General features: G+C 54.7%; 6 protein-coding genes across 6 annotated transcripts; 4 read left to right on the plus strand and 2 right to left on the minus strand.

The window, feature by feature from the left end:
* Window positions 1–997: 997 nt before the first annotated feature.
* On the plus strand, window positions 998–4,863 carry BO80DRAFT_347104 (putative cell division control protein Cdc25; the record flags this gene model as incomplete). Its single annotated transcript, XM_025715408.1, has 3 exons — window positions 998–4,198; window positions 4,247–4,463; window positions 4,529–4,863. 3 exons carry the CDS (start codon window positions 998–1,000, stop codon window positions 4,861–4,863), a joined length of 3,753 nt encoding a protein of 1,250 aa, XP_025579104.1.
* Window positions 4,864–6,183: 1,320 nt separating this feature from the next.
* Window positions 6,184–7,458, minus strand: BO80DRAFT_422014 (Mov34/MPN/PAD-1 family protein). Its single transcript, XM_025718731.1, has 2 exons — window positions 7,293–7,458; window positions 6,184–7,236 (listed from the first exon to the last, which is right to left on the minus strand). Exons 1-2 carry the CDS (start codon window positions 7,315–7,317, stop codon window positions 6,260–6,262), a joined length of 1,002 nt encoding a protein of 333 aa, XP_025579105.1. The 5' UTR covers window positions 7,318–7,458; the 3' UTR covers window positions 6,184–6,259.
* A 553-nt stretch (window positions 7,459–8,011) lies between these two features.
* On the plus strand, window positions 8,012–10,506 carry BO80DRAFT_452286 (putative microtubule associated protein (Ase1); the record flags this gene model as incomplete). The annotated part of the gene is made up of 4 exons (XM_025721945.1): window positions 8,012–8,128; window positions 8,179–8,231; window positions 8,285–8,499; window positions 8,549–10,506. The coding sequence occupies 4 exons, from the start codon at window positions 8,012–8,014 to the stop codon at window positions 10,504–10,506; spliced, it is 2,343 nt and encodes a 780-aa protein (XP_025579106.1).
* A 784-nt stretch (window positions 10,507–11,290) lies between these two features.
* BO80DRAFT_399279 (glutamate--tRNA ligase MSE1) lies at window positions 11,291–13,700 on the minus strand. Its single transcript, XM_025717465.1, has 7 exons — window positions 13,358–13,700; window positions 13,221–13,293; window positions 13,116–13,153; window positions 12,641–13,054; window positions 12,330–12,587; window positions 12,114–12,280; window positions 11,291–12,058 (listed from the first exon to the last, which is right to left on the minus strand). The coding sequence occupies exons 1-7, from the start codon at window positions 13,622–13,624 to the stop codon at window positions 11,473–11,475; spliced, it is 1,803 nt and encodes a 600-aa protein (XP_025579107.1). The 5' UTR covers window positions 13,625–13,700; the 3' UTR covers window positions 11,291–11,472.
* A 288-nt stretch (window positions 13,701–13,988) lies between these two features.
* BO80DRAFT_422017 (putative DnaJ domain protein (Mas5)) lies at window positions 13,989–15,815 on the plus strand. The gene is made up of 6 exons (XM_025718732.1): window positions 13,989–14,014; window positions 14,071–14,100; window positions 14,173–14,231; window positions 14,297–14,759; window positions 14,814–14,991; window positions 15,048–15,815. Coding segments are annotated over exons 1-6 (1,290 nt in total). The 5' UTR covers window positions 13,989–14,013; the 3' UTR covers window positions 15,607–15,815.
* A 627-nt stretch (window positions 15,816–16,442) lies between these two features.
* Window positions 16,443–19,076, plus strand: BO80DRAFT_208324 (IlvD/Edd family dehydratase). Its single transcript, XM_025714283.1, has 3 exons — window positions 16,443–17,189; window positions 17,249–17,403; window positions 17,455–19,076. Exons 1-3 carry the CDS (start codon window positions 16,602–16,604, stop codon window positions 18,668–18,670), a joined length of 1,959 nt encoding a protein of 652 aa, XP_025579109.1. The 5' UTR covers window positions 16,443–16,601; the 3' UTR covers window positions 18,671–19,076.
* The last annotated feature ends 1,267 nt before the right edge of the window (window positions 19,077–20,343 follow it).

Genomic DNA, 20,343 nt, shown 5'->3' on the forward strand with positions numbered 1-20,343 from the left:
GAAGGCTCGTGCTGTTCCCGTGTAAGAGCCTGTATTCTGGCATACGTGGGTAATTCACGCGGTGGACTGGTTTGGCACTTTTCCCCAGGTAAGACACGAGGTCTCGCTAAGCTAATGATAGGCTACATGATAGGCTACAGGGAGTCAAGATGAATGGTTGGGTGGCAAGAATTGAGGGATAAAAAAAGAAATCAACGAGAGAAAACTGTGCTTGCACCGGCTGCAAGCACGGACTGGTACCTACTTTAGACACTGGGTGTTGTGCAGTATGTTGGCTGGTACGGTGTAGAATGGTCACTCCCCGGCATCAAACTGACAGCCGACTGCATACCATGACAGTTAGTACGGAGTACTGACTGCCAGAAGAACCAGACACTCCATCTCTACAAGATTGGACGCGGTGCACTGTACAGAACTGTGAGCCAGCTGCAGTGGTACCGGCTGGTATGTATGGTATGGTACGGCGGTATGGTCACTCCACCATTGGGTCCCCCCCGACCGCCAGCCAGACCAATAATGCCAATCTGCCCACCACCCCAAGACTTAGTAAACCGTCGGAACCTCCCTAAATCTCCCTCGCTCTCCTGGCAGTTACAATCTGCCGCTGCTCTCCTTTTCCTGCGGTTCTTCTCTCACTCCATGCCAGACTGACCCCGGGATCCTCTAGACCAGAACTGACGCCGTTCTGGCTTCACATTCGTGCCCATTTCCACCGTTTGATCCCACTCAGACCCCCTCCCTCCGTCTCGCTCTCCCTGCCACCACCACCACCACCACCGCCGCTATCTACCTATCACTCCCGCAGTCATTCTGCAACCCCCCACGACTCCGTTTACCGCCCCTCCGCTTCGCTCGTTCGTTTCTCGGTGACCTGCCGACAAAGTCATGAACAACGCCTTTCGTTAAGCTCCTCCAGCCATACGTTGCGGGGACGCCTGCGAGCCGATCTTATTCCACCCTCCGTTCTTTTCGGACCCGTCAATCGCTGTGATACCCGATGTTCGATTCCCGGGCGGCAGAGCCATTGGCCGTTGATACCGGATCTGCGCTGGCCACCAAAACCAACACCTATACGGCCGCTTTCGAGTACCCCGAGGAGCAAGTCACCACCCCCACTACTGGCCCGCGCAGCCGTGGGAACAGTCTATCCTTCCCTCAGCCTGCCCTCGCTGCCGATCAATCGCCCAATCGGCGTATCTCTTCCATGAAGATGACCACCAATGGGCGCTTCACGCCCAGCCCCGAACCGCCCCCGGCCCTGTTCGTGCGGGCCATGTATGACTACGATGCAGACGACCACACCAGTCTTAGTTTTCGTCGGGGAGATATTATCCAGGTGTTGAACCAGCTCGAAACCGGTTGGTGGGATGGCGTCATCGACAACAGTGTTCGGGGCTGGTTCCCCAGCAATTACTGCACCGTGATTACCGACCTAGATGAGCTGGAAGAGCAGGTATCGCAGGTTCAGGTGCACGAGAATGAAGAGGCCAGCGCAGAATCCGGGGTCGGCGAGGAGTACGAAGAGGAGCAAGAGGGCGATGAGGTCGACTCAGCAGGCAATCCGCGCGACTCGCAGCCGATCTTGCCCATCGAGGGTACAGGCGCTCCCCAGGAGCAGGAGGAGGCCGCCTTTTGGATTCCACAGGCGACGCCTGACGGCCGCTTGTTCTATTTCAACACTCTAACCGGCTATAGCACCATGGAGCTGCCGTTCGAGAATCCCGCGGCCAACGAGACCGGCCCCTATGATCGCAGCAACTTCCTCGTGCCGGACCAGACTCGACCTCCGCCGGAGATGATGGCTCGTGGGTTCGAACGCGATGAGGATGATTACGATGGCTCGGCTTCGGAAGCGGAGGGGGAGTCGTTGATGCTGACCTCGCGCGATTCTATGTCCCGGAGACGTCAGTCCTACTTGGATGGCGTTTCTCCCGCCACCTCCATGGACTCGCTGCATCCACCGTCGGCAACCAAGTCCACCAACGACGGGATGAGTTCTCACCAGTCCCTCCTCAACTTGCACAAGCTCTATGATTCCGCCGCGAGCAGCAACAACTCCATCTCCGACAACATCCACAGGCCTTCGGTCTCCTCCGAAGTCCCGTCGCATTTCGTTGACGATGGGGTCTCGGTTCAGCTGACCTGGCCTTTGCTCGTCGATAACATGCGCCACGCCGTGGAGGGTTATCGGCAAACACTGTTAAACGGCGACCGCTCGGAATACGTGAGGAAAGCGGAAGATATATCCGACCATCTGCGCATGTTGCTGGCAGCTGGCTCAGATACGACCGACAATCACTCTGGAAACCCATCCGTCATCTCCACCAACAAGGCGCTATACCCCCACTTTCGGGACATGATGTCCAAATTCTCGAAACTGGTGCTCTCATCCCACATTGCCGCAGCAGATTGGCCCGGGCCAGATTCGATCAACAAATGCTTGCAAGAAGCCGACGGCGTGATGCAAGGAGTCTACGGCTATGTCGAAGTGGCCAGACAACAGCGTGGCGAGACTATCCGTCGCATCGTTCCTGGGTTCGTTGTCGGCAGCTTCTCCGGCGGTTGCTGGCAAAACAACGGCGTGTCTCTCAGTGACTCGGGTCCGACCTCGTTTCTGGACCACGACGCGAGTGACTCCCGAGCGGAACCATCCGTGACCTTGGACGCCACCCTTCTGGATCACATCGATATTCTCCGGAGGTCCTTTGTTGGCAGTATCCGTCGGCTGGAAGAGCGCTTAACACTAAACCAGAAGAAGATTGTCACGATCGCTGAACACCAAGAGATTAGCAATTCCGTTGCCACCGCTGCCATCAAGGTTGTTGAACAGTTCCGCCCCTGGATTTCAGCGGTGGAGTCCATCAACTTGGCGCCTCTCGGGACCAGCTTCCAGAATCCACAGTTGGTCGATTTCAGCTTGCAGAAGCAGAGGACCTACGATGCCATTGCCGATTTCGTCCTCAGTTGCCAGGCCGTGTCGGCACCACTGGGTGATGAGTGGGCTGAGTTGCGCGGCGATTCCCTTGATGACCGCTTGAATGCCGTGCGTGGTGTTCACCGGCAGCTTGAGAACTATGTGTCACAGATTGGATTCTCTCTTTCACTGCTCCTCGAACAGGTACCCGAGCCTACTGCTGTTTTCCGCGCCGAGAGTCGCCTGGGCGGAGAGAACCCAGGGCTCAGGGGAATCCACAGCCGTTCCGAGTCTCAAGTGGGAGTCGCCACAGAATCCATTGGAATCCCATCTTCCTACTCAGTTGAGGGCACGTCTGAGAAGGTGCGACGCAATATGGACAAGGCACAGAGGTTCTTTGGACAAGCTCCTCCGGCTGCCATCCCCAGAGAACCCCCTGTTCGAGAACCCGTTCGTGAGCCGGAGGAAACGCCGTGGTTTTTGAAGACGGATCACGAAGGTGAAGTGTTCTTCGATACTAAGAACGACATGCCAGCCTTGAAGTGCGGAACCTTGGCAGGGTTGGTGGAACAGCTGACACGCCATGATAAGCTTGAGGCTTCTTTCAACAACACCTTCCTTCTCACCTACCGCTCGTTTACGTCCGCAGAGGAGCTCTTCGGGATGCTCACCGAGCGGTTCAACATTCAGCCCCCATTCGGTCTCAACCCGGATGAAATGCAGATGTGGGTTGACAGGAAGCAAAAACCAATCCGGTTCCGCGTGGTCAATATCTTGAAGAGTTGGTTCGAGAACTTTTGGATGGAGCCTAATGACGAACCTCATATGGCGCTCCTTCAGCACGTTCATGCGTTCACCAAAGATTCGATCGCCACTACAAAGACTCCCGGTTCCCCGCAACTGTTGGCGGTCATTGAGCAGCGCCTGAGGGGACAAGACAATACTGTGAAGCGCCTTGTTCCTACACAGGCAACTGCTGCTCCGACGCCGATTATCCCGAAGAACATGAAGAAGTTGAAATTCTTGGATATCGACCCTACCGAGTTCGCTCGGCAACTGACTATCATTGAGTCGCGTCTCTATTCGAAGATTCGGCCTACGGAGTGCTTGAACAAGACCTGGCAGAAGAAAGTCGGGCCTGACGAACCGGAACCTGCTGCGAATGTCAAGGCGTTGATTCTCCATTCAAACCAGCTGACGAACTGGGTTGCGGAGATGATCCTCAACCAATCAGATGTCAAAAAGCGCGTGGTCGTTATCAAGCACTTTGTCAACGTAGCAGATGTAAGTTCTATCCTGCCTTGTCGAAGGGTAGAATGCTGACCTTTCTAGAAATGTCGTGCCCTCAACAATTACTCGACGCTGACATCAATTATCTCTGCCCTTGGAACGGCCCCCATCCACCGACTCGGACGAACATGGGCTCAGGTTAGCGGACGCACATCCACCGTTCTGGAACAGATGCGCCGGCTCATGGCGAGCACGAAGAACTTTGGCGAATATCGAGAGACCCTGCACCTGGCCAATCCACCTTGCATTCCCTTTTTCGGTATGCGGTTTACTCGAGATTCTAGTTTATAGGTACCCGGCCTTGGAACTAACCTAGTTGTCTAGGTGTCTACTTGACAGATTTGACGTTCATCGAAGATGGTATCCCATCTCTCACCCCGTCGGAGCTGATCAATTTCAACAAGCGCGCCAAAACGGCCGAGGTCATTCGCGATATCCAGCAGTACCAGAACGTCCCCTACCTCCTTCAACCGGTCCATGAGTTGCAGGACTACATTCTCAGTAACCTGCAAAACGCCGGCGATGTGCACGATATGTACGATCGGAGTTTGGAAGTCGAACCGAGAGAACGGGAGGACGAAAAGATTGCGAGGTATGCCAACACCGGTAGAGACATGAGCGCCTTGACTCTCGCGAGCATGGTGGTGTCGACGCGCTGATCAAGTCGCCTGTTCTGCTTTTTCTTCTTCCCCCCATCCCTATCCCCTGCTCTGTTCCCGAGGTCCAGTGGTTGATCTCCCTAGGCGCGGCCATTTGTCGAGAAATATTGAGCTGTGGAAGACCTCTGAGTGATTGATCGAGACTAACCTGCTTCTTTCCCCCGTAGACTGCTGTCGGAATCGGGATTCCTGTAGTGCCAGCCTCGCCTATCGCTTCTCCGTCGGGGCTCCTTATCGCGTGCTGCCCAGCCACCCCTGTCGACCGTCCATTCACTCGACCCGACGACGACAGCCTATCATATGCAGGAACGATGTTCGATGGCGCGATCGAGATTCACTCTAACCACGCCATCCAACTCTATTTCGAGCGGCTGATCCTGCGAGCGACGAACACCGATCCGAAGGCCCTCCCGACGGCTCCTCCCTTATCTATGACCCGGCCGATACCAAGACGCGCCGTTTCTACGACATGGCCAATCAGTTTTTTACAGCTGGGTCTTATGAGATTTTCTATACTGTTTTTCGACTTCGTCTGGACGATCGTCATCTCCTCAGTTGGCTACTAATGTACGCCAAGCTTGAGCAAAGCTTTGTCACCATGACTCTGAAAGGCATACAGGGATATCGCCAGCGACGGTGCCATATCGGTCACTTTGAGTGTTCGTGGGCAATGCATTCCTTGAACTAGATGTCTTCACGAACTGGTGGCCCCATAAATGGTACATCAAAGTGAGAAAAGACGGGTGTTGTCCACCCCCCGATCGTGGCAGGATGTTTGCAGCTCCGACTACGGCTTCAACCCGGTCCATCTCTTCCCTGTCGTTCCTTGTCCCATCCTCTCCTTTCGCAACTGAAGTCTCTCTTCCGGTCCCTCCCATCCCGACCCATCTCACATCGATACGACTCTGCAATTTCGTTTGTCTCCAGTCCACCTTGACGGTCCAGCGCATTTCGGCTTTTTCTGACTCTCTGCATACTGTGTTTGACTATATCACTCTGTACAATGGCTTGGTCCTTTCTCTTTCTGTACAAATTCTCCTTGCTCTCGTGGTCTCTCACCTGGTGTTGATTGTGATCTCATACAGAGGCTCCTTTACGGTTCGGATAATGATATATCATGACGCAGGCTACTGACGGATTGGCCTTGGCTTTGGGCAATATTTTTCCATGATTACTACCCCCTTTGTTTCGTTCCTTGTACTGACCTGTTCTTCTGCGGATATATACACCTGCTATATACATACTACGAATAGTAATCAGATGTACAAGACTTGGATCTAGTGTAGTTTGATACTCTAGATTTCATTTTCGATCTATAGGGCGGAAGGGTGTGCGTCAATTGGTCATCTCATTCGTAGAGCTGCTTTAGCTGTCATGGGTTCTCAAGTCGAGTGGATTATGTCTTCGTGTTGTTCTCCTCCCCAATGCCCTGGAAGAGCTTCATCTTTACCTCCGCCGCCAACAGACCCTTCACCTCCTCTGACACGATCCGCTGACCATCGCGTGCCACTCGCTCCACCTGTTGATCCTTGACCTGCGATAGATTGCCCCGAGAAGCATTACTCTCGATACCCCGCGTGGCCCGTTTCACCTTCTGACTTAAATCCACCATCTGCTTGCTCCCATAATCCCGCGTCGTGAACAAGGGACTCTGACTCAGCGTCGCCACCCAATACTTATTCCACAGAAGCGACAGAATCTCCGAGTCCAAAGCACTCTTGAACAACGACACCTCCAGGGAATAATAATGCGAAGCATGCGCACCGAAATCCTCCGCCTTACTCAACGGCACCGTCTGATACTCATCATCCTCCTGCTGACCCTTGGGCGGGGTATAGTCCTTCGGGAACGTGCGAAACGCACCGATATCCACCTTCCCCGCCGAGATAGTCCGCTCGGGATCAACCACCACTGCAACAAACGGCCCGCCGAGTTGCTGCATATCCTGGGTAGTGACATCGATGCCCGATAACCAGCATCCGTACCCCGGGTGACTGTGATACCATCCCACGGCGTTTTCCATCCGCCCTGCATCCCGACACGACTGTAGATATGAGACCATGTATTCGTTGGCTTCGTCTTGGGCGTTGACTCGCGTTTCGGTCCCCTCGACGGGGAGTCGGAAGGCGTCGGTGACGACGAATGTCTCCGGGAGGATGTATCCTTGCATGAGGCCCATCACTTCGAGGGATCCGCCGGAGCGGGCGTGCATCACCATCTTGAGCAGCGCGACGGCTGATATCCGGATCGATTTGAAGTAGTGCGGGTCTTTGGCCCAGGGGCGGGCGGCGGAGAGGGCCTTGTGCGTTTCTTCATCGTATTGGTAGAGAGTGTCGCGTTGCGGGTCTATCAGGCTGATGGCATTCTCGAACTCTGGTTTGGTGGTTAGTGTGAGACCGCGGGGGGAGGTCGGGGCAGTAAGTACGGACCCCAGGACTGCTGGGCAGCCTGCATGATGATGGTGGAGACGGGTGTGGTCGGGTTGAGAAGGGAGATAGCGGAGAGGTATCACGGAAAGGATGATTTGCGACAGAGGGGCGATCTTGAATGGGGTGACGTTGAGGGTGGAGTGGCTAGTGATGATCTGGATTGTTGAAGGACGCGGAGTATGGCAGGTCGAGCTGGCTGGACCGCGGGGGGGCGGTGACTGAATGACGGCAGAATGGGGCGGTGAGCATCTGAGTCAGCAGTTGCCGGGACGACGGGGTGACATGCTCAACCCTCAACAGCACCTGAGCGGCGAGCAGATCGGGATTGCGGCTGCAGAAACCCAAGGGAGGCCGGCCCAGATTGTTATTGTCTTCCTCCTCCACCGCGGTCTCCTCAACCCCCTCCACCCCCGTCACCCTTGCATATTTCTGCATCTGGTTGACCGGCTCATAAACCTGGCGGGTCGTCCCTTGTTCTCGCAGATGCCATTCGACCTTCCGTGAGGCGCTCGCTGTCAATCGCCGTCTCGATCCCGCCTGTTGTGATTTCTCGCAGCTGTCCACCTCCAGGCGCATCGCCGCCTCCGAGCTTACATGACGCTGACCCCCGCCCTTTAAAGGCGAATTTGTTTCCGGTCGCGCACTCAAACAAATCGACATAAACCAATCAGCAAGTCAACAACCAACCCCCTGGTTCGGGCGTTGGACTTTTCAGCACCATGGCGGTTGACACCAGCTACTTGACCACCCAGGTCAACAATATTGTTGCTCAGCTGCACGGAATTTATGATGACATTGGTGTCCCTAACCATGAGCGCGACTCGAGAGAGGCAGAGGTCGGTTGTGTCGTATGTTTATGCGCTTCTCGCGACTAACATGGAAGCAGCTCTTCAGCGCTTTGTCGGAAACGCTGAATAATCATCTCAAGCTTGTGGATAAGTATGCGCTCAGCTGAACTTAATGACTCCGAAGCAAAGACTGACTCTTTACAGCGAGAAGAAAGATATGGAGGGTGAGGCGCAGCGTCTCATCACGGCGATCCAACATATGGAAAAGTCTCTGGTGGACGAAAAGGCAAATGGACAGTACCAGCTTGATCACAATGCTCTGCGCGTCAGCTATCCCCTGAATCGCTGTCTCAGCTTCCTCCGAGAGGAGCACGGCGCGTTAAGCAAATTACACAAGGAGCGCTTTGAGCAAGTCAGGAGTAAGTCTTTTCCAGCGCCAGAAGAAGCGCCGTCACTGATATGCAGCAGAACTTGTTGAGGCCCTTGAATCGTATTCGTCGCATCTCGAACCAACTTTTGTCGCCATTGAACTGCCGCCAACCGCGCCGGGATCAACCATCTCCCCCAGCTTTGACCTCTCGCCATCCTACGTTACTGCGCTCGACAGCGAATTCACCCGCGTTTATGAAGAGTACCACCGACGCCTCGAATTTGTGCAAACCACCTGCGAGGAGATTATCAAGCTGTGGGCCGAGCTCGGAACGCCCCAAGTCCAGACCGATTCCAACATCGTCAAATTCTACCGCGAATCGCCGGAGCAGTTGGGTCTCCACGAATCAGATCTAGCCAGCTTGAGGGCGAAGCGTGAAAAGCTACTGGAGGAGAAGAGGGGCCGTGAGCGCAAGTTGAAGGATCTTAAGAATGCCGTCGAGGCGCTGTGGGAACGCTTTGGAGTCGAAGATTGCGACAGAAAGGCGTTCCTGGCCGCGAATCGTGGCTGTGGACTTCGGACGATCAATGAGTTTGAGGAGGAATTGGAGCGCCTGAATGAGCTGAAGAGACAGAATCTGCACCTGTTTGTGGAGGATGCCCGATGCCGGCTTCAGGAACTCTGGGATGGCCTTTATTTCTCCGAAGAAGAGATGCTCGATTTCACGCCTGCTTTCTCGGATGTATGCAGCGACGCCTTGCTGGAGGCACACGAAGCGGAGATTGCGCGACTCGAGGCCTTGAAGGAACAGCGCGCATCGACGTTGCAGCTCATCGAGAAGCATAAGAGCCTTCTAGCAGAACGCGAAGCTCTGGCGGCCTCGAGTCAAGACGCGTCCCGTCTCATGGCCCGTGGTGCCAAAGGAGAGAGACGCGACCCTGGAAAGCTGCTAAGAGAAGAGAAGATGAGAAAGAGGATCTCTAAGGAGTTGCCCAAGGTGGAGAGTGATTTGCGCAAGGAGTTGGAGCGGTGGGAGGATGAGTATGGCCGGCCATTCCTCGTCCATGGAGAACGGTATCTCGACGAGCTTACCCCCGTTGTTGCAAAGCCTCCTCCACGCTCGAAGACTCCGGGGCCCACTCCTACGGCCAAGCGTCCGGCACAAGCGCAACCACCTCGCCCTGCTAGTGTCATGAGTTCTCGTCCTGGCAGTGTCATGCGAGGGCCGCCTCCGCCTCGCTCGGCCTCGAAAACGCCCACAGCGCATCCGACCACCAAATACAACACCATCGGGGCTGCTACTCGGGCCGGGGCTAAATCACCCTCGAAGATCCCAGCTCGCGTGCCTCTGAGCAATATGCCACACGGAAGCAACTCCCCGCGCCGGGGCGCTCCAGGTAGCTATTCGTCCAGCACGGTCAACGGTAAGATGCCGGCGCCTCGTGCACCACCGCCGAGGATGCGAGCCCTGACCGGTGGGGAGTCGAGGGAGGATCGCGCAGCCTACCTGTTTGAGCCACCCCGATCTGCCAGCGCCTTGTCCAATTCATTCGTTCGACCCGTCAGCCCCGAGGACGTGTATGATGATCGTAACCAGCGTTCGTTTGTTAGCTCTTCCGCGTTCTCTCAGCGATCAACCGGATTCTCTCAATCATCAGTGTCTTCGGCGTCTTCGCTATCCTTGAACTCCTCGATGCAAGGATATCCGAAGCCAAACCCATATTTGCAGCGCATGCCCCCTCCACCAGCGCCGAGACAAGTGTCAAACTCCTCCACGGTCCACACCGCAGTTTCCGGGTCCGAAAACTGGGAGACTTTTGATGACGGATCGGAGTCCGAAGTGGACGCCAGCGACGTTTATTACGCCAAGCTTCGTGCTGCTCACGGGAAACGAGTGGCTCCCCCTGAGGAAAGCCAGATCCGCTCCCTTGCAGGCAAAAAGGCCAAAGGCATCCGGAGCGTAAGTCCGGACGAACCAGACGCCCATCCGATGGGGCACATGGTTCGCGCCGACGGCAGTGGCGTTGATTGGGACGACGAACTGGAGCCATATTGAGGAGTCCCTCATACATAGCCCTCGTCACCCCTAATGATCCTATGTGTTCGAAACTTTCAGCATCTTCCGAAGAACGTGACTACGAGACGACTCGACGTTGACGATTTCACGATCCTGAAGCCCTTCATCCCCAAGCCCTCCATTCTGTCACCGTTCAGAACCATGCCACTAATAGTTGAGCCCTTCGCGGCACCGACACTCGAGCGATCGTGCTCAGCTAACCATCTTAATTTCTTTGTTAAAATTCGGATTATACCACACGCGTTATGTTCTGGCTTTTTTGACGTCGAATCTTGGATTCCCACAGCGCATTTACTCCGATCCCTGCCACTCACTGTGTGATGCAGGCGCGACAACAATCATGACATTGCTGTCGAGAGAAAAGAACTGCGGAGAACCCAGGCTCCTTCTTGTATTATGCTTTTGCTCCCTGTTGAATAATTTGCTCTACCCGGACTGGGATAGATGGGGTGGTTGGTGTTGAGAATCAATCTTGTTCTCATTCTTCTTCCTCTTTTGATAATTGCCTTTCTCACACGTTTCTGAATATCCTCTTCCCTCTTGGTGTGGCTCTCTGCTTGCTTCTTTTTGTCTATTTCACTATGGACCCGTGTACAAGTTTACAAGTCCTTGGCATGTTCTCTCATCTGTCATCTTTGATCCGTGTTGTGATATCAGCGCATTGCCGTTCGTCTATCTTACTTTAGCCTCGTCGCTTTATTTATTACATCCTAGAAATGGATTTAGTGTTTAAGTTTTCTGAAACTGGAGATGTAGGATGTATGAAGTAGATAATCATAATCTGGTCCTATCTTACAGTTATTGTACATCTACACCTCCACACCTCTATCTTCCACATTCATCTTACAAGCATAATACTCATACACTCACCCACTACACTACCACACCTCCACCCCCAATACCCAACACACTCTAACCTACTCCATAGCACGTACATAGTGGGAACTAAGCCCCCGGCGCCAGCGAACCCATCCACGACCGATCCGTCCCCAACGACGCAGTCCCCTGTTTCGCTCTCCTCGTCGGCGCAGGCACCAACTCCATGGTCAATTTCTTCGCCTCCTGTAACCGACGCAACGTCTCCTCGTGGCCTAGAATGTACATTGTTTCCGGAATGCCTGGGCCCGGGGCACCCGCCGACAAGGCCCAGCGGAGGTAGTGGTAGAGTTCCTTTTTGAAGGCTTTGTCGGCTGTTTTGCGGGCTTTTTCGGTTTCTTCGGGGGTGGTTGGTTCTGAGGAAGTTGGTGGGGGGGTGGTGCTGCCGTCGTAGGCGGTTATGTTGGCGCGGTGGGTTTCGAGGGTCCAGTGGGAGGGCGGGACGAGGGTGAGAGCTGCGCTTGCGGTGTGGAGGGCGGTCATGGGGATGGTGTTGGTGGGCGAGGCGGGGGTGTAGGGGGGTCGGGTTAAGGTTGTGGTGAAGAAGGTGGAGTTGCGGGTGACGAAGTCGGAGGCGTTGGTGTAGGATTTGGCGTCCGCGCAGAGGAGAGGGGGGATGTAGTTGGTTAGAGGGCGGGATTGGAGGATGGGTGAGCTGAGAGGTCAGTTTGAATCGAGGGATGTGTTGGGGGAGGAGGGGATGGACGTACAGCTGCTCGGCTGGGTAGGTGTCCTCCACCACTTGGGAGACTTTGGTCACCATCTCGGAGAACTCGGGGCCCTCGGTGGCGGCGAAGCGTTGGGCGTGAGCCTTCTGGAGGAACCAGAGCTTCTCGAAGGCGACGACGGTGTTTCCGCGTGTGATTTTGAGGTTGAACTGGTTGCGGTTAGTGAGTGGGTGTGTGAGGGATGGACGGGAAGCCTACGAGTTGCTCCAACTCTTCAAGGTTGAAGATATCCGATTTCTTAGTGTGCGACCAGCCTAGGAGGGCGGCAAAGTTCACGAGGGTCGCGGCAAAGATACCCTGAGTGTCTTTGAAGAAGGTGAGGTCGATATCCGCATTACGCTTGCTGAGCTTCTGTCCCGACTGGTCCACAAGAAGAGGCACGTGGCCGAACTGGGGAGGCGTCCACTTGAAGGCGTTGTAGAGAGCGACATGCAGCGGGGTCGAGGGCATCCATTCCTAGGTAGGTGTCAGCTTGCCAATGTATCCTGCGTCTTCCTCGAACAGCTTACCGTTCCCCGGATGACATGGGTGATCTTCATGCAATGATCATCCACCACGTTCGCCAGATGGTAGGTCGGGTGTCCGTCAGACTTGATCAGGATAGGGTCATCGTACACCCGCTCGATAAGATCCAGCTTGTTTGGCGAGCGGTTCTGGCCCGTCTTGCCGTACACCAGGTCATTGAACATCGGGTATCCCTCCACCTTCAACCGGACCACATGCGCTTCGCCCTTGGCCGCCCTCTCTTCGGACTCTTCCGCAGAGACCTCGCCGCATTTTCTATCGTAACCGGCCGGTAGTCCAGCTTCGCTGCGATGTCTCGCGAAAGCGTCCAATCGCTCAGCGGAGCAGAAGCAGCGGTAGGCGTGGCCGTTCTTGATCAGCTCCTGCGCGTGGGTGCGGTAGATCGCGGTACGTTCGGACTAGAAGACACTTCCTCAGTATCAATTCGAGTATCAAAGCACCCAATCACTCGAGCCATACCTGTCTGTACGGACCATACGGACCTCCAACAATCGGGCCTGTATGTTCAACCAGTTCCATCAGCCAATGCGCCATGATGTGGTACCCTCCCAGCGGACCGCAGACCTTCATCCCAATGCAACCCAGCCCACCGCAGATCATCATATAGTCTCTGCTCAGCATCCGGAATCGTACGTTTCTGCAAACACCACCCATTAGCCCTACCCTGCTCTTCGCAATCTCCGACCAGCTAAACAACCAACCTGATCCGTATCCTCAATGCGCAGCAAGAACTGCCCCCCCGTACGCTTCGCCAACAGATAATTAAACAAAGCCGTCCGCAACGACCCCAAATGAAGATATCCAGTCGGCGACGGCGCAAACCGAGTTCTCGCAGGCGAATCCGGGAGATTCGTCTTCTTATTGCCAGCGCGGAGATTCGAACCCGGCGCAACGGAGGAATAGCGAGCTCGACATTGGGTGCAGATCCACGGACGACGGGCCCAGACGGAGGGCATTGGACGTCTCATTGTTTCAGATAACAGCTAACTCCAAGCTAACAATGCCAAAGAACCGTCCGAAGAAGGGAACTGAGATGCAAGCCGGGGAAAACAAGACGGAGCAAGTTAACCTAGACCGCGGATAAATCCGACAGCAAAAGGCGGCCGACCAATCGTGGGGAATGTGATTGGTTGGTTCGGGCGGCAATAAATTGTGAGGATTGAGTATGGATCGGGCTGCGGCACTTCTAATCGCGATTGCTCGTCTCATCCGCTTGCTTCCTCGTCAGGCACACTGCTTGTAGACTTGTGACTGGTCTTTTTGTTTGTTGTTCGTTTGTGCTTCGATTTGATACCCGGTTCCTTCTGTTTTCTGCTTGAGCTACCGTTGGGCTTTTTTTTTCCACCCGCACTCTCTAAGTATGTGGCTCCGCTATCACAAAAAAAAAGTTGTTCTGCTAATGCCTGGGATTCAGTGGCGACGCAAGCCAATATTGACCTCTACGGTAAATCTATTCAGGTCCACGACATATTAGAAATGCGTGCATGAGGAGCTAATTAAATGTGATGGAATACAGAGGTCCTGGGCATCTCCAACAGCGCTAGCAAAGATGAGATCCGGAAGGCTTATCGCAAGGTATGTGCGATTCCTGAAAAGAGCATGCCCCCGGACAAATTTTGACTTCTTTTATTCAACGCCAGGCCGCCCTAGCAAACCACCCCGATAAGGTCCCCGAAGGCGAGAGAGAAGAGGCCGAGGTCAGATTCAAAGCCGTGCAAGAAGCCTACGATATCCTTTATGATGAAGAGAAGCGCGAGATCTACGATACCCACGGAATGGCCGCTTTCAATGGCTCCGGTGAGCCTGGTATGGGTGCCGGCCCCGACTTGGACGATATCCTTGCGCAGATGTTTGGTGGGATGGGTGGGATGGGCGGTATGGGCGGCATGGGCGGCATGGGAGGGATGCCCGGCGGCCCGCATGCGCGTAAGCCGCGCAAGAGCCCGAATGAGGAGCAGAAATACGAGGTTCGCCTGGAAGATCTCTACAAGGGCAAGACGGTCAAGTTTGCGAGCACGAAGAACGTGATTTGCTCTCTGTGTCAGGGCAAAGGAGGCAAGGAGAGGGCGACAGCGAGAAAATGCGCTACTTGCGATGGCGAAGGTAAGATAACAGGACTTAGTGTAGCTGAGCCAGACTGACCTGTGTGCTCTGCAGGTTACAAGCAGATTTTGAGGCCCATGGGACAGTTCTTGTCTCCGACTATGGTTCCCTGCTCCACGTGTAAGGGAGCTGGCGACTACTTCGTCGACAAGGATAAGTGCAAGAAGTGCAAGGGAAAGAAGACCACCGAGGCCAAGAAAATGTTGGAAATCTACATCCCCCGTGGGGCGAGGTGAGTTTTGACTATATGCGATATCCACTTGGGTACAACAATTGACCCGTGATCAGGGAAGGAGACAAGATCATCCTCGAGGGCGAAGCCGATCAAGTACCAGGTCAGGAACCCGGAGACATCGTTTTCCATCTGGTGGAAGAGGAGCACGCGATCTTCAGGAGGGCTGGTGCCGATCTGACGGCTACGATTGATGTTACGCTGGCCGAGGCTCTGACTGGGTTCTCGCGGGTGGTTGTCAAGCACCTCGACGGTCGGGGTATCGAAATCCAGCACCCCAAGACCCCCGGCGAGGTTCTGTCTCCGGGCCAGGTCCTAAAGGTTCCTGGGGAAGGAATGCCCATCAAGCGCGGCGATGCCCGTGGTGACCTGTATCTGGTCGTCAACATCAAGTTCCCTGACGGAAAATGGAAGCCCAGTGCCGCCGTTCTGGAGCAACTTAAGGAGACTCTGCCGAAGCCTGATGCCCCCATCCAGGCCGACACGGTCGATGAGGTGGACTTCGACCCCAAGGGCAACCTGGACGATTTTGGAGCCCATGACCCTGAAGGGGGATCTGCATGGGAGGATGATGACGATGAAGGCGAGACGACTGCGCAGTGTGCGACTCAATAGTCTCTCACTTTCTTACCCTTTCTCTGTATCTGTTACCTCTTCTCTTTTCGAGGACTTTATACCTTTTTGCTAGTTCCCCTCATGATGATAGATTTGTTGGCTGCTTCTGGATCAGCTCCTCTCTCGCATCGTGGGCGTTTCGGGTCGACTGTTATGAATTGATCGATGAGAATATAGTTTTTATGGGAATGATGATTGTCGAGTTCGACCAAGACTCTTCTTCGTGTAGACAGGGCCCCGTTTCAACATTATGAGTCATGTATGGAGTAGGACCGAGTCCCGTGGGGAAGAGAGAATGTGGGATGGGGGATGATTTGGTAATTGGCAATGGCCCTGCGGCCGATCGTCCCGATTGATTCCCGATCCATCGGGGGTCGTGCATCGGAATGCCACATGCGATCATCTGCATGGCACCACAGAAGCTGAGACCTCGCGGATATGACGGGATTTCAAATTTCGGGTCCGGTGGACACTTGACCGGCCACAATCCGTTGGGACGGAAGGGTGAATGGGATGGAATCATGGAACCCCCATGCCCTTCTCCAGGCCCCGGTGGTGCCCCCATGGATATAGCGTGGGGTACACCTCCAATTGCTCCATCTTCCTGGCCTGAGCCAACCAACCCGAGCCGAGAGCCACGCGATCCAAGGCTGAATCCCGAACACTGGTTTTCCATCCACGCTTCCAGTGCTTCTGCGTTGCTGTTAAATTGTCGGCTCTCCCACCGTGACTGGTGCGAAACCGATTCTCTTTTTCTTTGCTTCTTTCCCACCCCTTTTCACGTCCCCTCCGGCCGCGGCTAATCCGACTCGGAGACTCTCCGCCGATTGAGTCGGCATCCCCAATCCCGGGGTACACATCAGCGTCTTAAGGGTCTTATAACGGTGGCCCATCCCTTTCGACTTAGGTATTTCACTCCACACCGATTTATCTGTCCCAAAGAGCCGGTGATAGTTTTCAGCGCGTGCGTTTGGATAGAGGTTCTACTATACATCATGCCGTGCCAGTCGCAAGCTTCGTGCGAGGGTTGCTCCTGCAGCCCGAATGGCAGCCAGGGGGTGGTCAATATCGAGGACTGTGAAACAGAGCTGCTCGCTCTCCGCAAGAGAACCGTGGAGCTTGAAAAGGCGCTGGCCTCGATGAAGAAATCTTCGTCAGGCAGCACGAAAGCCGCACGGAAGCTGCGTTCCACGAAATGGTTCCAGTGTGAAGGTGATCCGGGAATGATGGCCTTATACATCGAGCGTTACTTGAACTATGGCATGACAAGGGAGGAACTTATGTCCGGCAAACCTATCATTGGGATAGCCCAGACCGGATCCGATCTCGCTCCGTGCAATCGCCATCACTTGGAGCTGGCGAAAAGGGTTCGAGAAGGTATCAGAACAGCTGGGGGAATCGCCTTCGAGTTCCCGACACATCCAATTCAAGAGACTAGTCGGCGGCCCACTGCCTGCATCGATCGGAATTTGTCTTATCTCAGCCTTGTGGAGATCCTTCATGGGTATTTCTTGGATGGCGTGGTCCTTCTTACCGGGTGCGACAAGACAACCCCGGCATGTCTGATGGCTGCTGCCACTGTTGTACGTTCAATGACTGCATCTGGCTCGCCCACCACTGCTCGACTGACACCAGTTTCCAGAACATCCCTGCTATATGCCTCAATGTTGGTCCGATGCTCAACGGCTATGTGAAGGGGGAATTGGCTGGCTCGGGAATGGTGGTGTGGAAGGGTAGAGAGATGCACGCTGCAGGAGAGATTAATACGGAAGAATTCGTCGACTACATTTCTCGCGGGTAGGTCAGAAACTTCAAAGCTTGCCTGGTCTGGCTAACGCTCTGGAATAGTGCACCATCAGTAGGACACTGCAACACGATGGGCACAGCATCCACCATGAATGCGCTCGCAGAAGCACTTGGAATGGCACTACCGGGGTCAGCTGCCATTCCTGCCCCGTATCGTGAACGAGGTCAATGCGCTTATGAAACCGGGTTGCGGATTGTCGAGATGGTGCATTCCGATCGCAAGCCAAGCGACATCATGACCCGGGAAGCATTCGAGAATGTCATTGTTGTCAATACGGCGATTGGTGGCAGTACCAATGCCCCCATTCATATAAATGCGATCGCAAAGCATATTGGTGTGGACCTGTCTCTGGATGACTGGGACCGTCTCGGATTCCACATTCCTCTCTTGCTGAACATGCAACCTGCGGGGGAGCTATTAGGCGAAGAATATTACCGAGCAGGAGGGCTGCCAGCTATCATGGCGGAGCTGTTGGATGCGGGCAAGTTGAACGCAGATGCTGTGACGTGCAATGGCCACACTGTAGCAGAAAACGTCCGTGGGAGCCATACCTGGGATCGCCGGACGATCAGAGCTTATGACGACCCGATTCTCAAAGACGCTGGCTTCCTCCACCTGCAAGGTAGTCTGTTCGAATCTGCTATCATGAAAACTTGCGTCATTTCTGAGCAGTTTAGACAGAAGTTCCTCGAAAATCCTGACGATCCAAATGCATTTGAGGGGACTGTGGTGGTCTTTGATGGACCAGAGGATTACCATCACCGGTTAGAAGACCCCTCCACCCCGATCAATGACCGAAGTATCCTGGTGATGCGCGGGGCTGGTCCACTGGGATATCCTGGCGCAGCTGAGGTGGTCAATATGCACCCCCCGGGAAGGCTCCTGCGAGAGGGGGTCAAGTCGCTCCCATGCATCGGCGACGGACGGCAGTCGGGAACTTCAGGATCCCCCTCTATCCTGAATGCCAGTCCTGAAGCAGCCGCGGGTGGCAACCTGGCTCTCCTGCGGGATGGAGACCGGCTCCGGGTGGACCTCAATCAGCGATGTGTAGATATCCTGGTCCCCGCGGACGAATTAAAGGCGCGAAAGGACGAGCTAGAAGCAAGCGGGGGTTACGAGATGCCGGAAAGCCAAACCCCATGGCAAGAGTTGTTCCGGAAGGAGACCACGCAGTTGAACGAAGGAATGGTCCTCCGGGAAGCAGTCAAATACCAACGGCTGGCGCAGCGGTACCCGGAACCGAGGCATAATCACTGAAGGATGAATTTTGAAGTTACTAGGACATCCCAATATCAGTCTTTTCAAACGACCAACTGCTTGCATAGGATGGCCTGTGTGCACAATAGCCTATCTCGTAGGCTGATTGCTAGATGATCTCATTCATTGGAAACGGGTCACGCGTTTTCGGACGATAGACCACCGACCCAGGACTCGGTCTGTATGGCGTTATTGGCTAGTCAGGTAGTAGAAGCGGTATGCACGAGATAGCATCTCCATGAGTATGCTAGTGGGGGCCGGCTCTCTGGAGTATGGAGTAAGCTCAGAAGGAATGTGAAGCCAAGAACAAAGTGCTCCGGCCATCCGTCAATCACGGGATTGCCTGCCCCTCCTTGGGCCTCTCCGTCTTGTTTTCGTGCGTGGGAAAGAGCGGAAGACCATCGATCTGTGCGACCTCCATTCACGAGCCTCTGTTGACTCACCCTCTTTCCAACCACCCACTCACACCACCCCCTCTCAATCTAAACCTGCCGGTCCTGACACCGCCATAACACGGTTGATAGCACAGGGGCCTGAGCAAACCTAGACGCCTTGATCCTGGCCCAGTGGTTAACTGCAGAATCAGGAGCCATGGAATGGTCGTCCACCTGCATGAACAACACGGCAAGGCCGTGATAAACCTGGCCTCTGTGATTCGAGTCCAAGAATGCGCCTTGTCTCCGCCAAGCTGGCTAATGTGGTGACTATTTCTGCCTGCAACATCTGGGGGCGCATCTGCTGAATATCTGATAGGAGAATCGGACTAGTGATATCATGATCTGTCGATCACGGCCAGCTATTTTAGCGATGCATGAGAGCCACATGGTGCGCAACACCAACACCAGCAGCACAACACAACACAACCCAACACAACAGCACTGGCGAAGAAAGGGATAGAAAGTCAAATCCAACGGGGAGAGGATCGAGACCCCAGCCGAGGAATGAGAGCCAAGATCAGGCTACTTTGTGATGGTGGTCTCGAACCCCCGAGATGAAGGGCTCCCTACAAGGTTCCTCGGGTGATATGATTAGGGGGGTGGTGGTGATGAAGGCCACCAAGCAAGGCATTGAGTCACCATCGGGAGTAGTGGCGCGCCATAAGCACAGCCACCGGAGTCCGTGGTAATTTAGGAAAGCGGATCGACAGGATGATGTGATGGAGAGAGAGAGCTGAAGGCCGACGAGACATCCCACCTATCTACAAGCACCAGCACCAACAGGCCGGACGATACATCATCCCACTCCAGCTTCTGGGGCACTCCTCCGTCTGGGTGGATCGGAATATCAAAACCGTGACGGGGGGCGACGGCCACAGGCAGCAGGAAGAAAGCTAAAATATCGCCCGAGGGTGGATCCCGTGGGGCTCGGGTTTCCCGCGTCAAGGTTTCCTGTTGCAGGGCAAGATTAGCATTGGAACCGCGATGCTCGAACCAGAGGCCCCGGACAGGCCCAGTTGCCCACGCTACCGTTTGGGATGACGGGCGCCTTCTGTGTGTGGTCTAGCCCGTGACATCAAGAAAATTTTTCCATTTCTTTCCACTTTTCCACCCACCCACTTTTCCATCCTGTCCTCTTTGGGGTCGACGGTCTGACCTCAGACCGCCTGATGTTTCTGATTCCTGCCTCTTTTTAACCCAATCCTGTGGCCGCCATTTTCCTTTTTCCTTCCCAGA

The sequence above is a fragment of the Aspergillus ibericus genome (genome assembly GCF_003184845.1).
Source record: "Aspergillus ibericus CBS 121593 unplaced genomic scaffold BO80scaffold_5, whole genome shotgun sequence".
Taxonomy (NCBI): Eukaryota; Fungi; Ascomycota; class Eurotiomycetes; order Eurotiales; family Aspergillaceae; genus Aspergillus; species Aspergillus ibericus.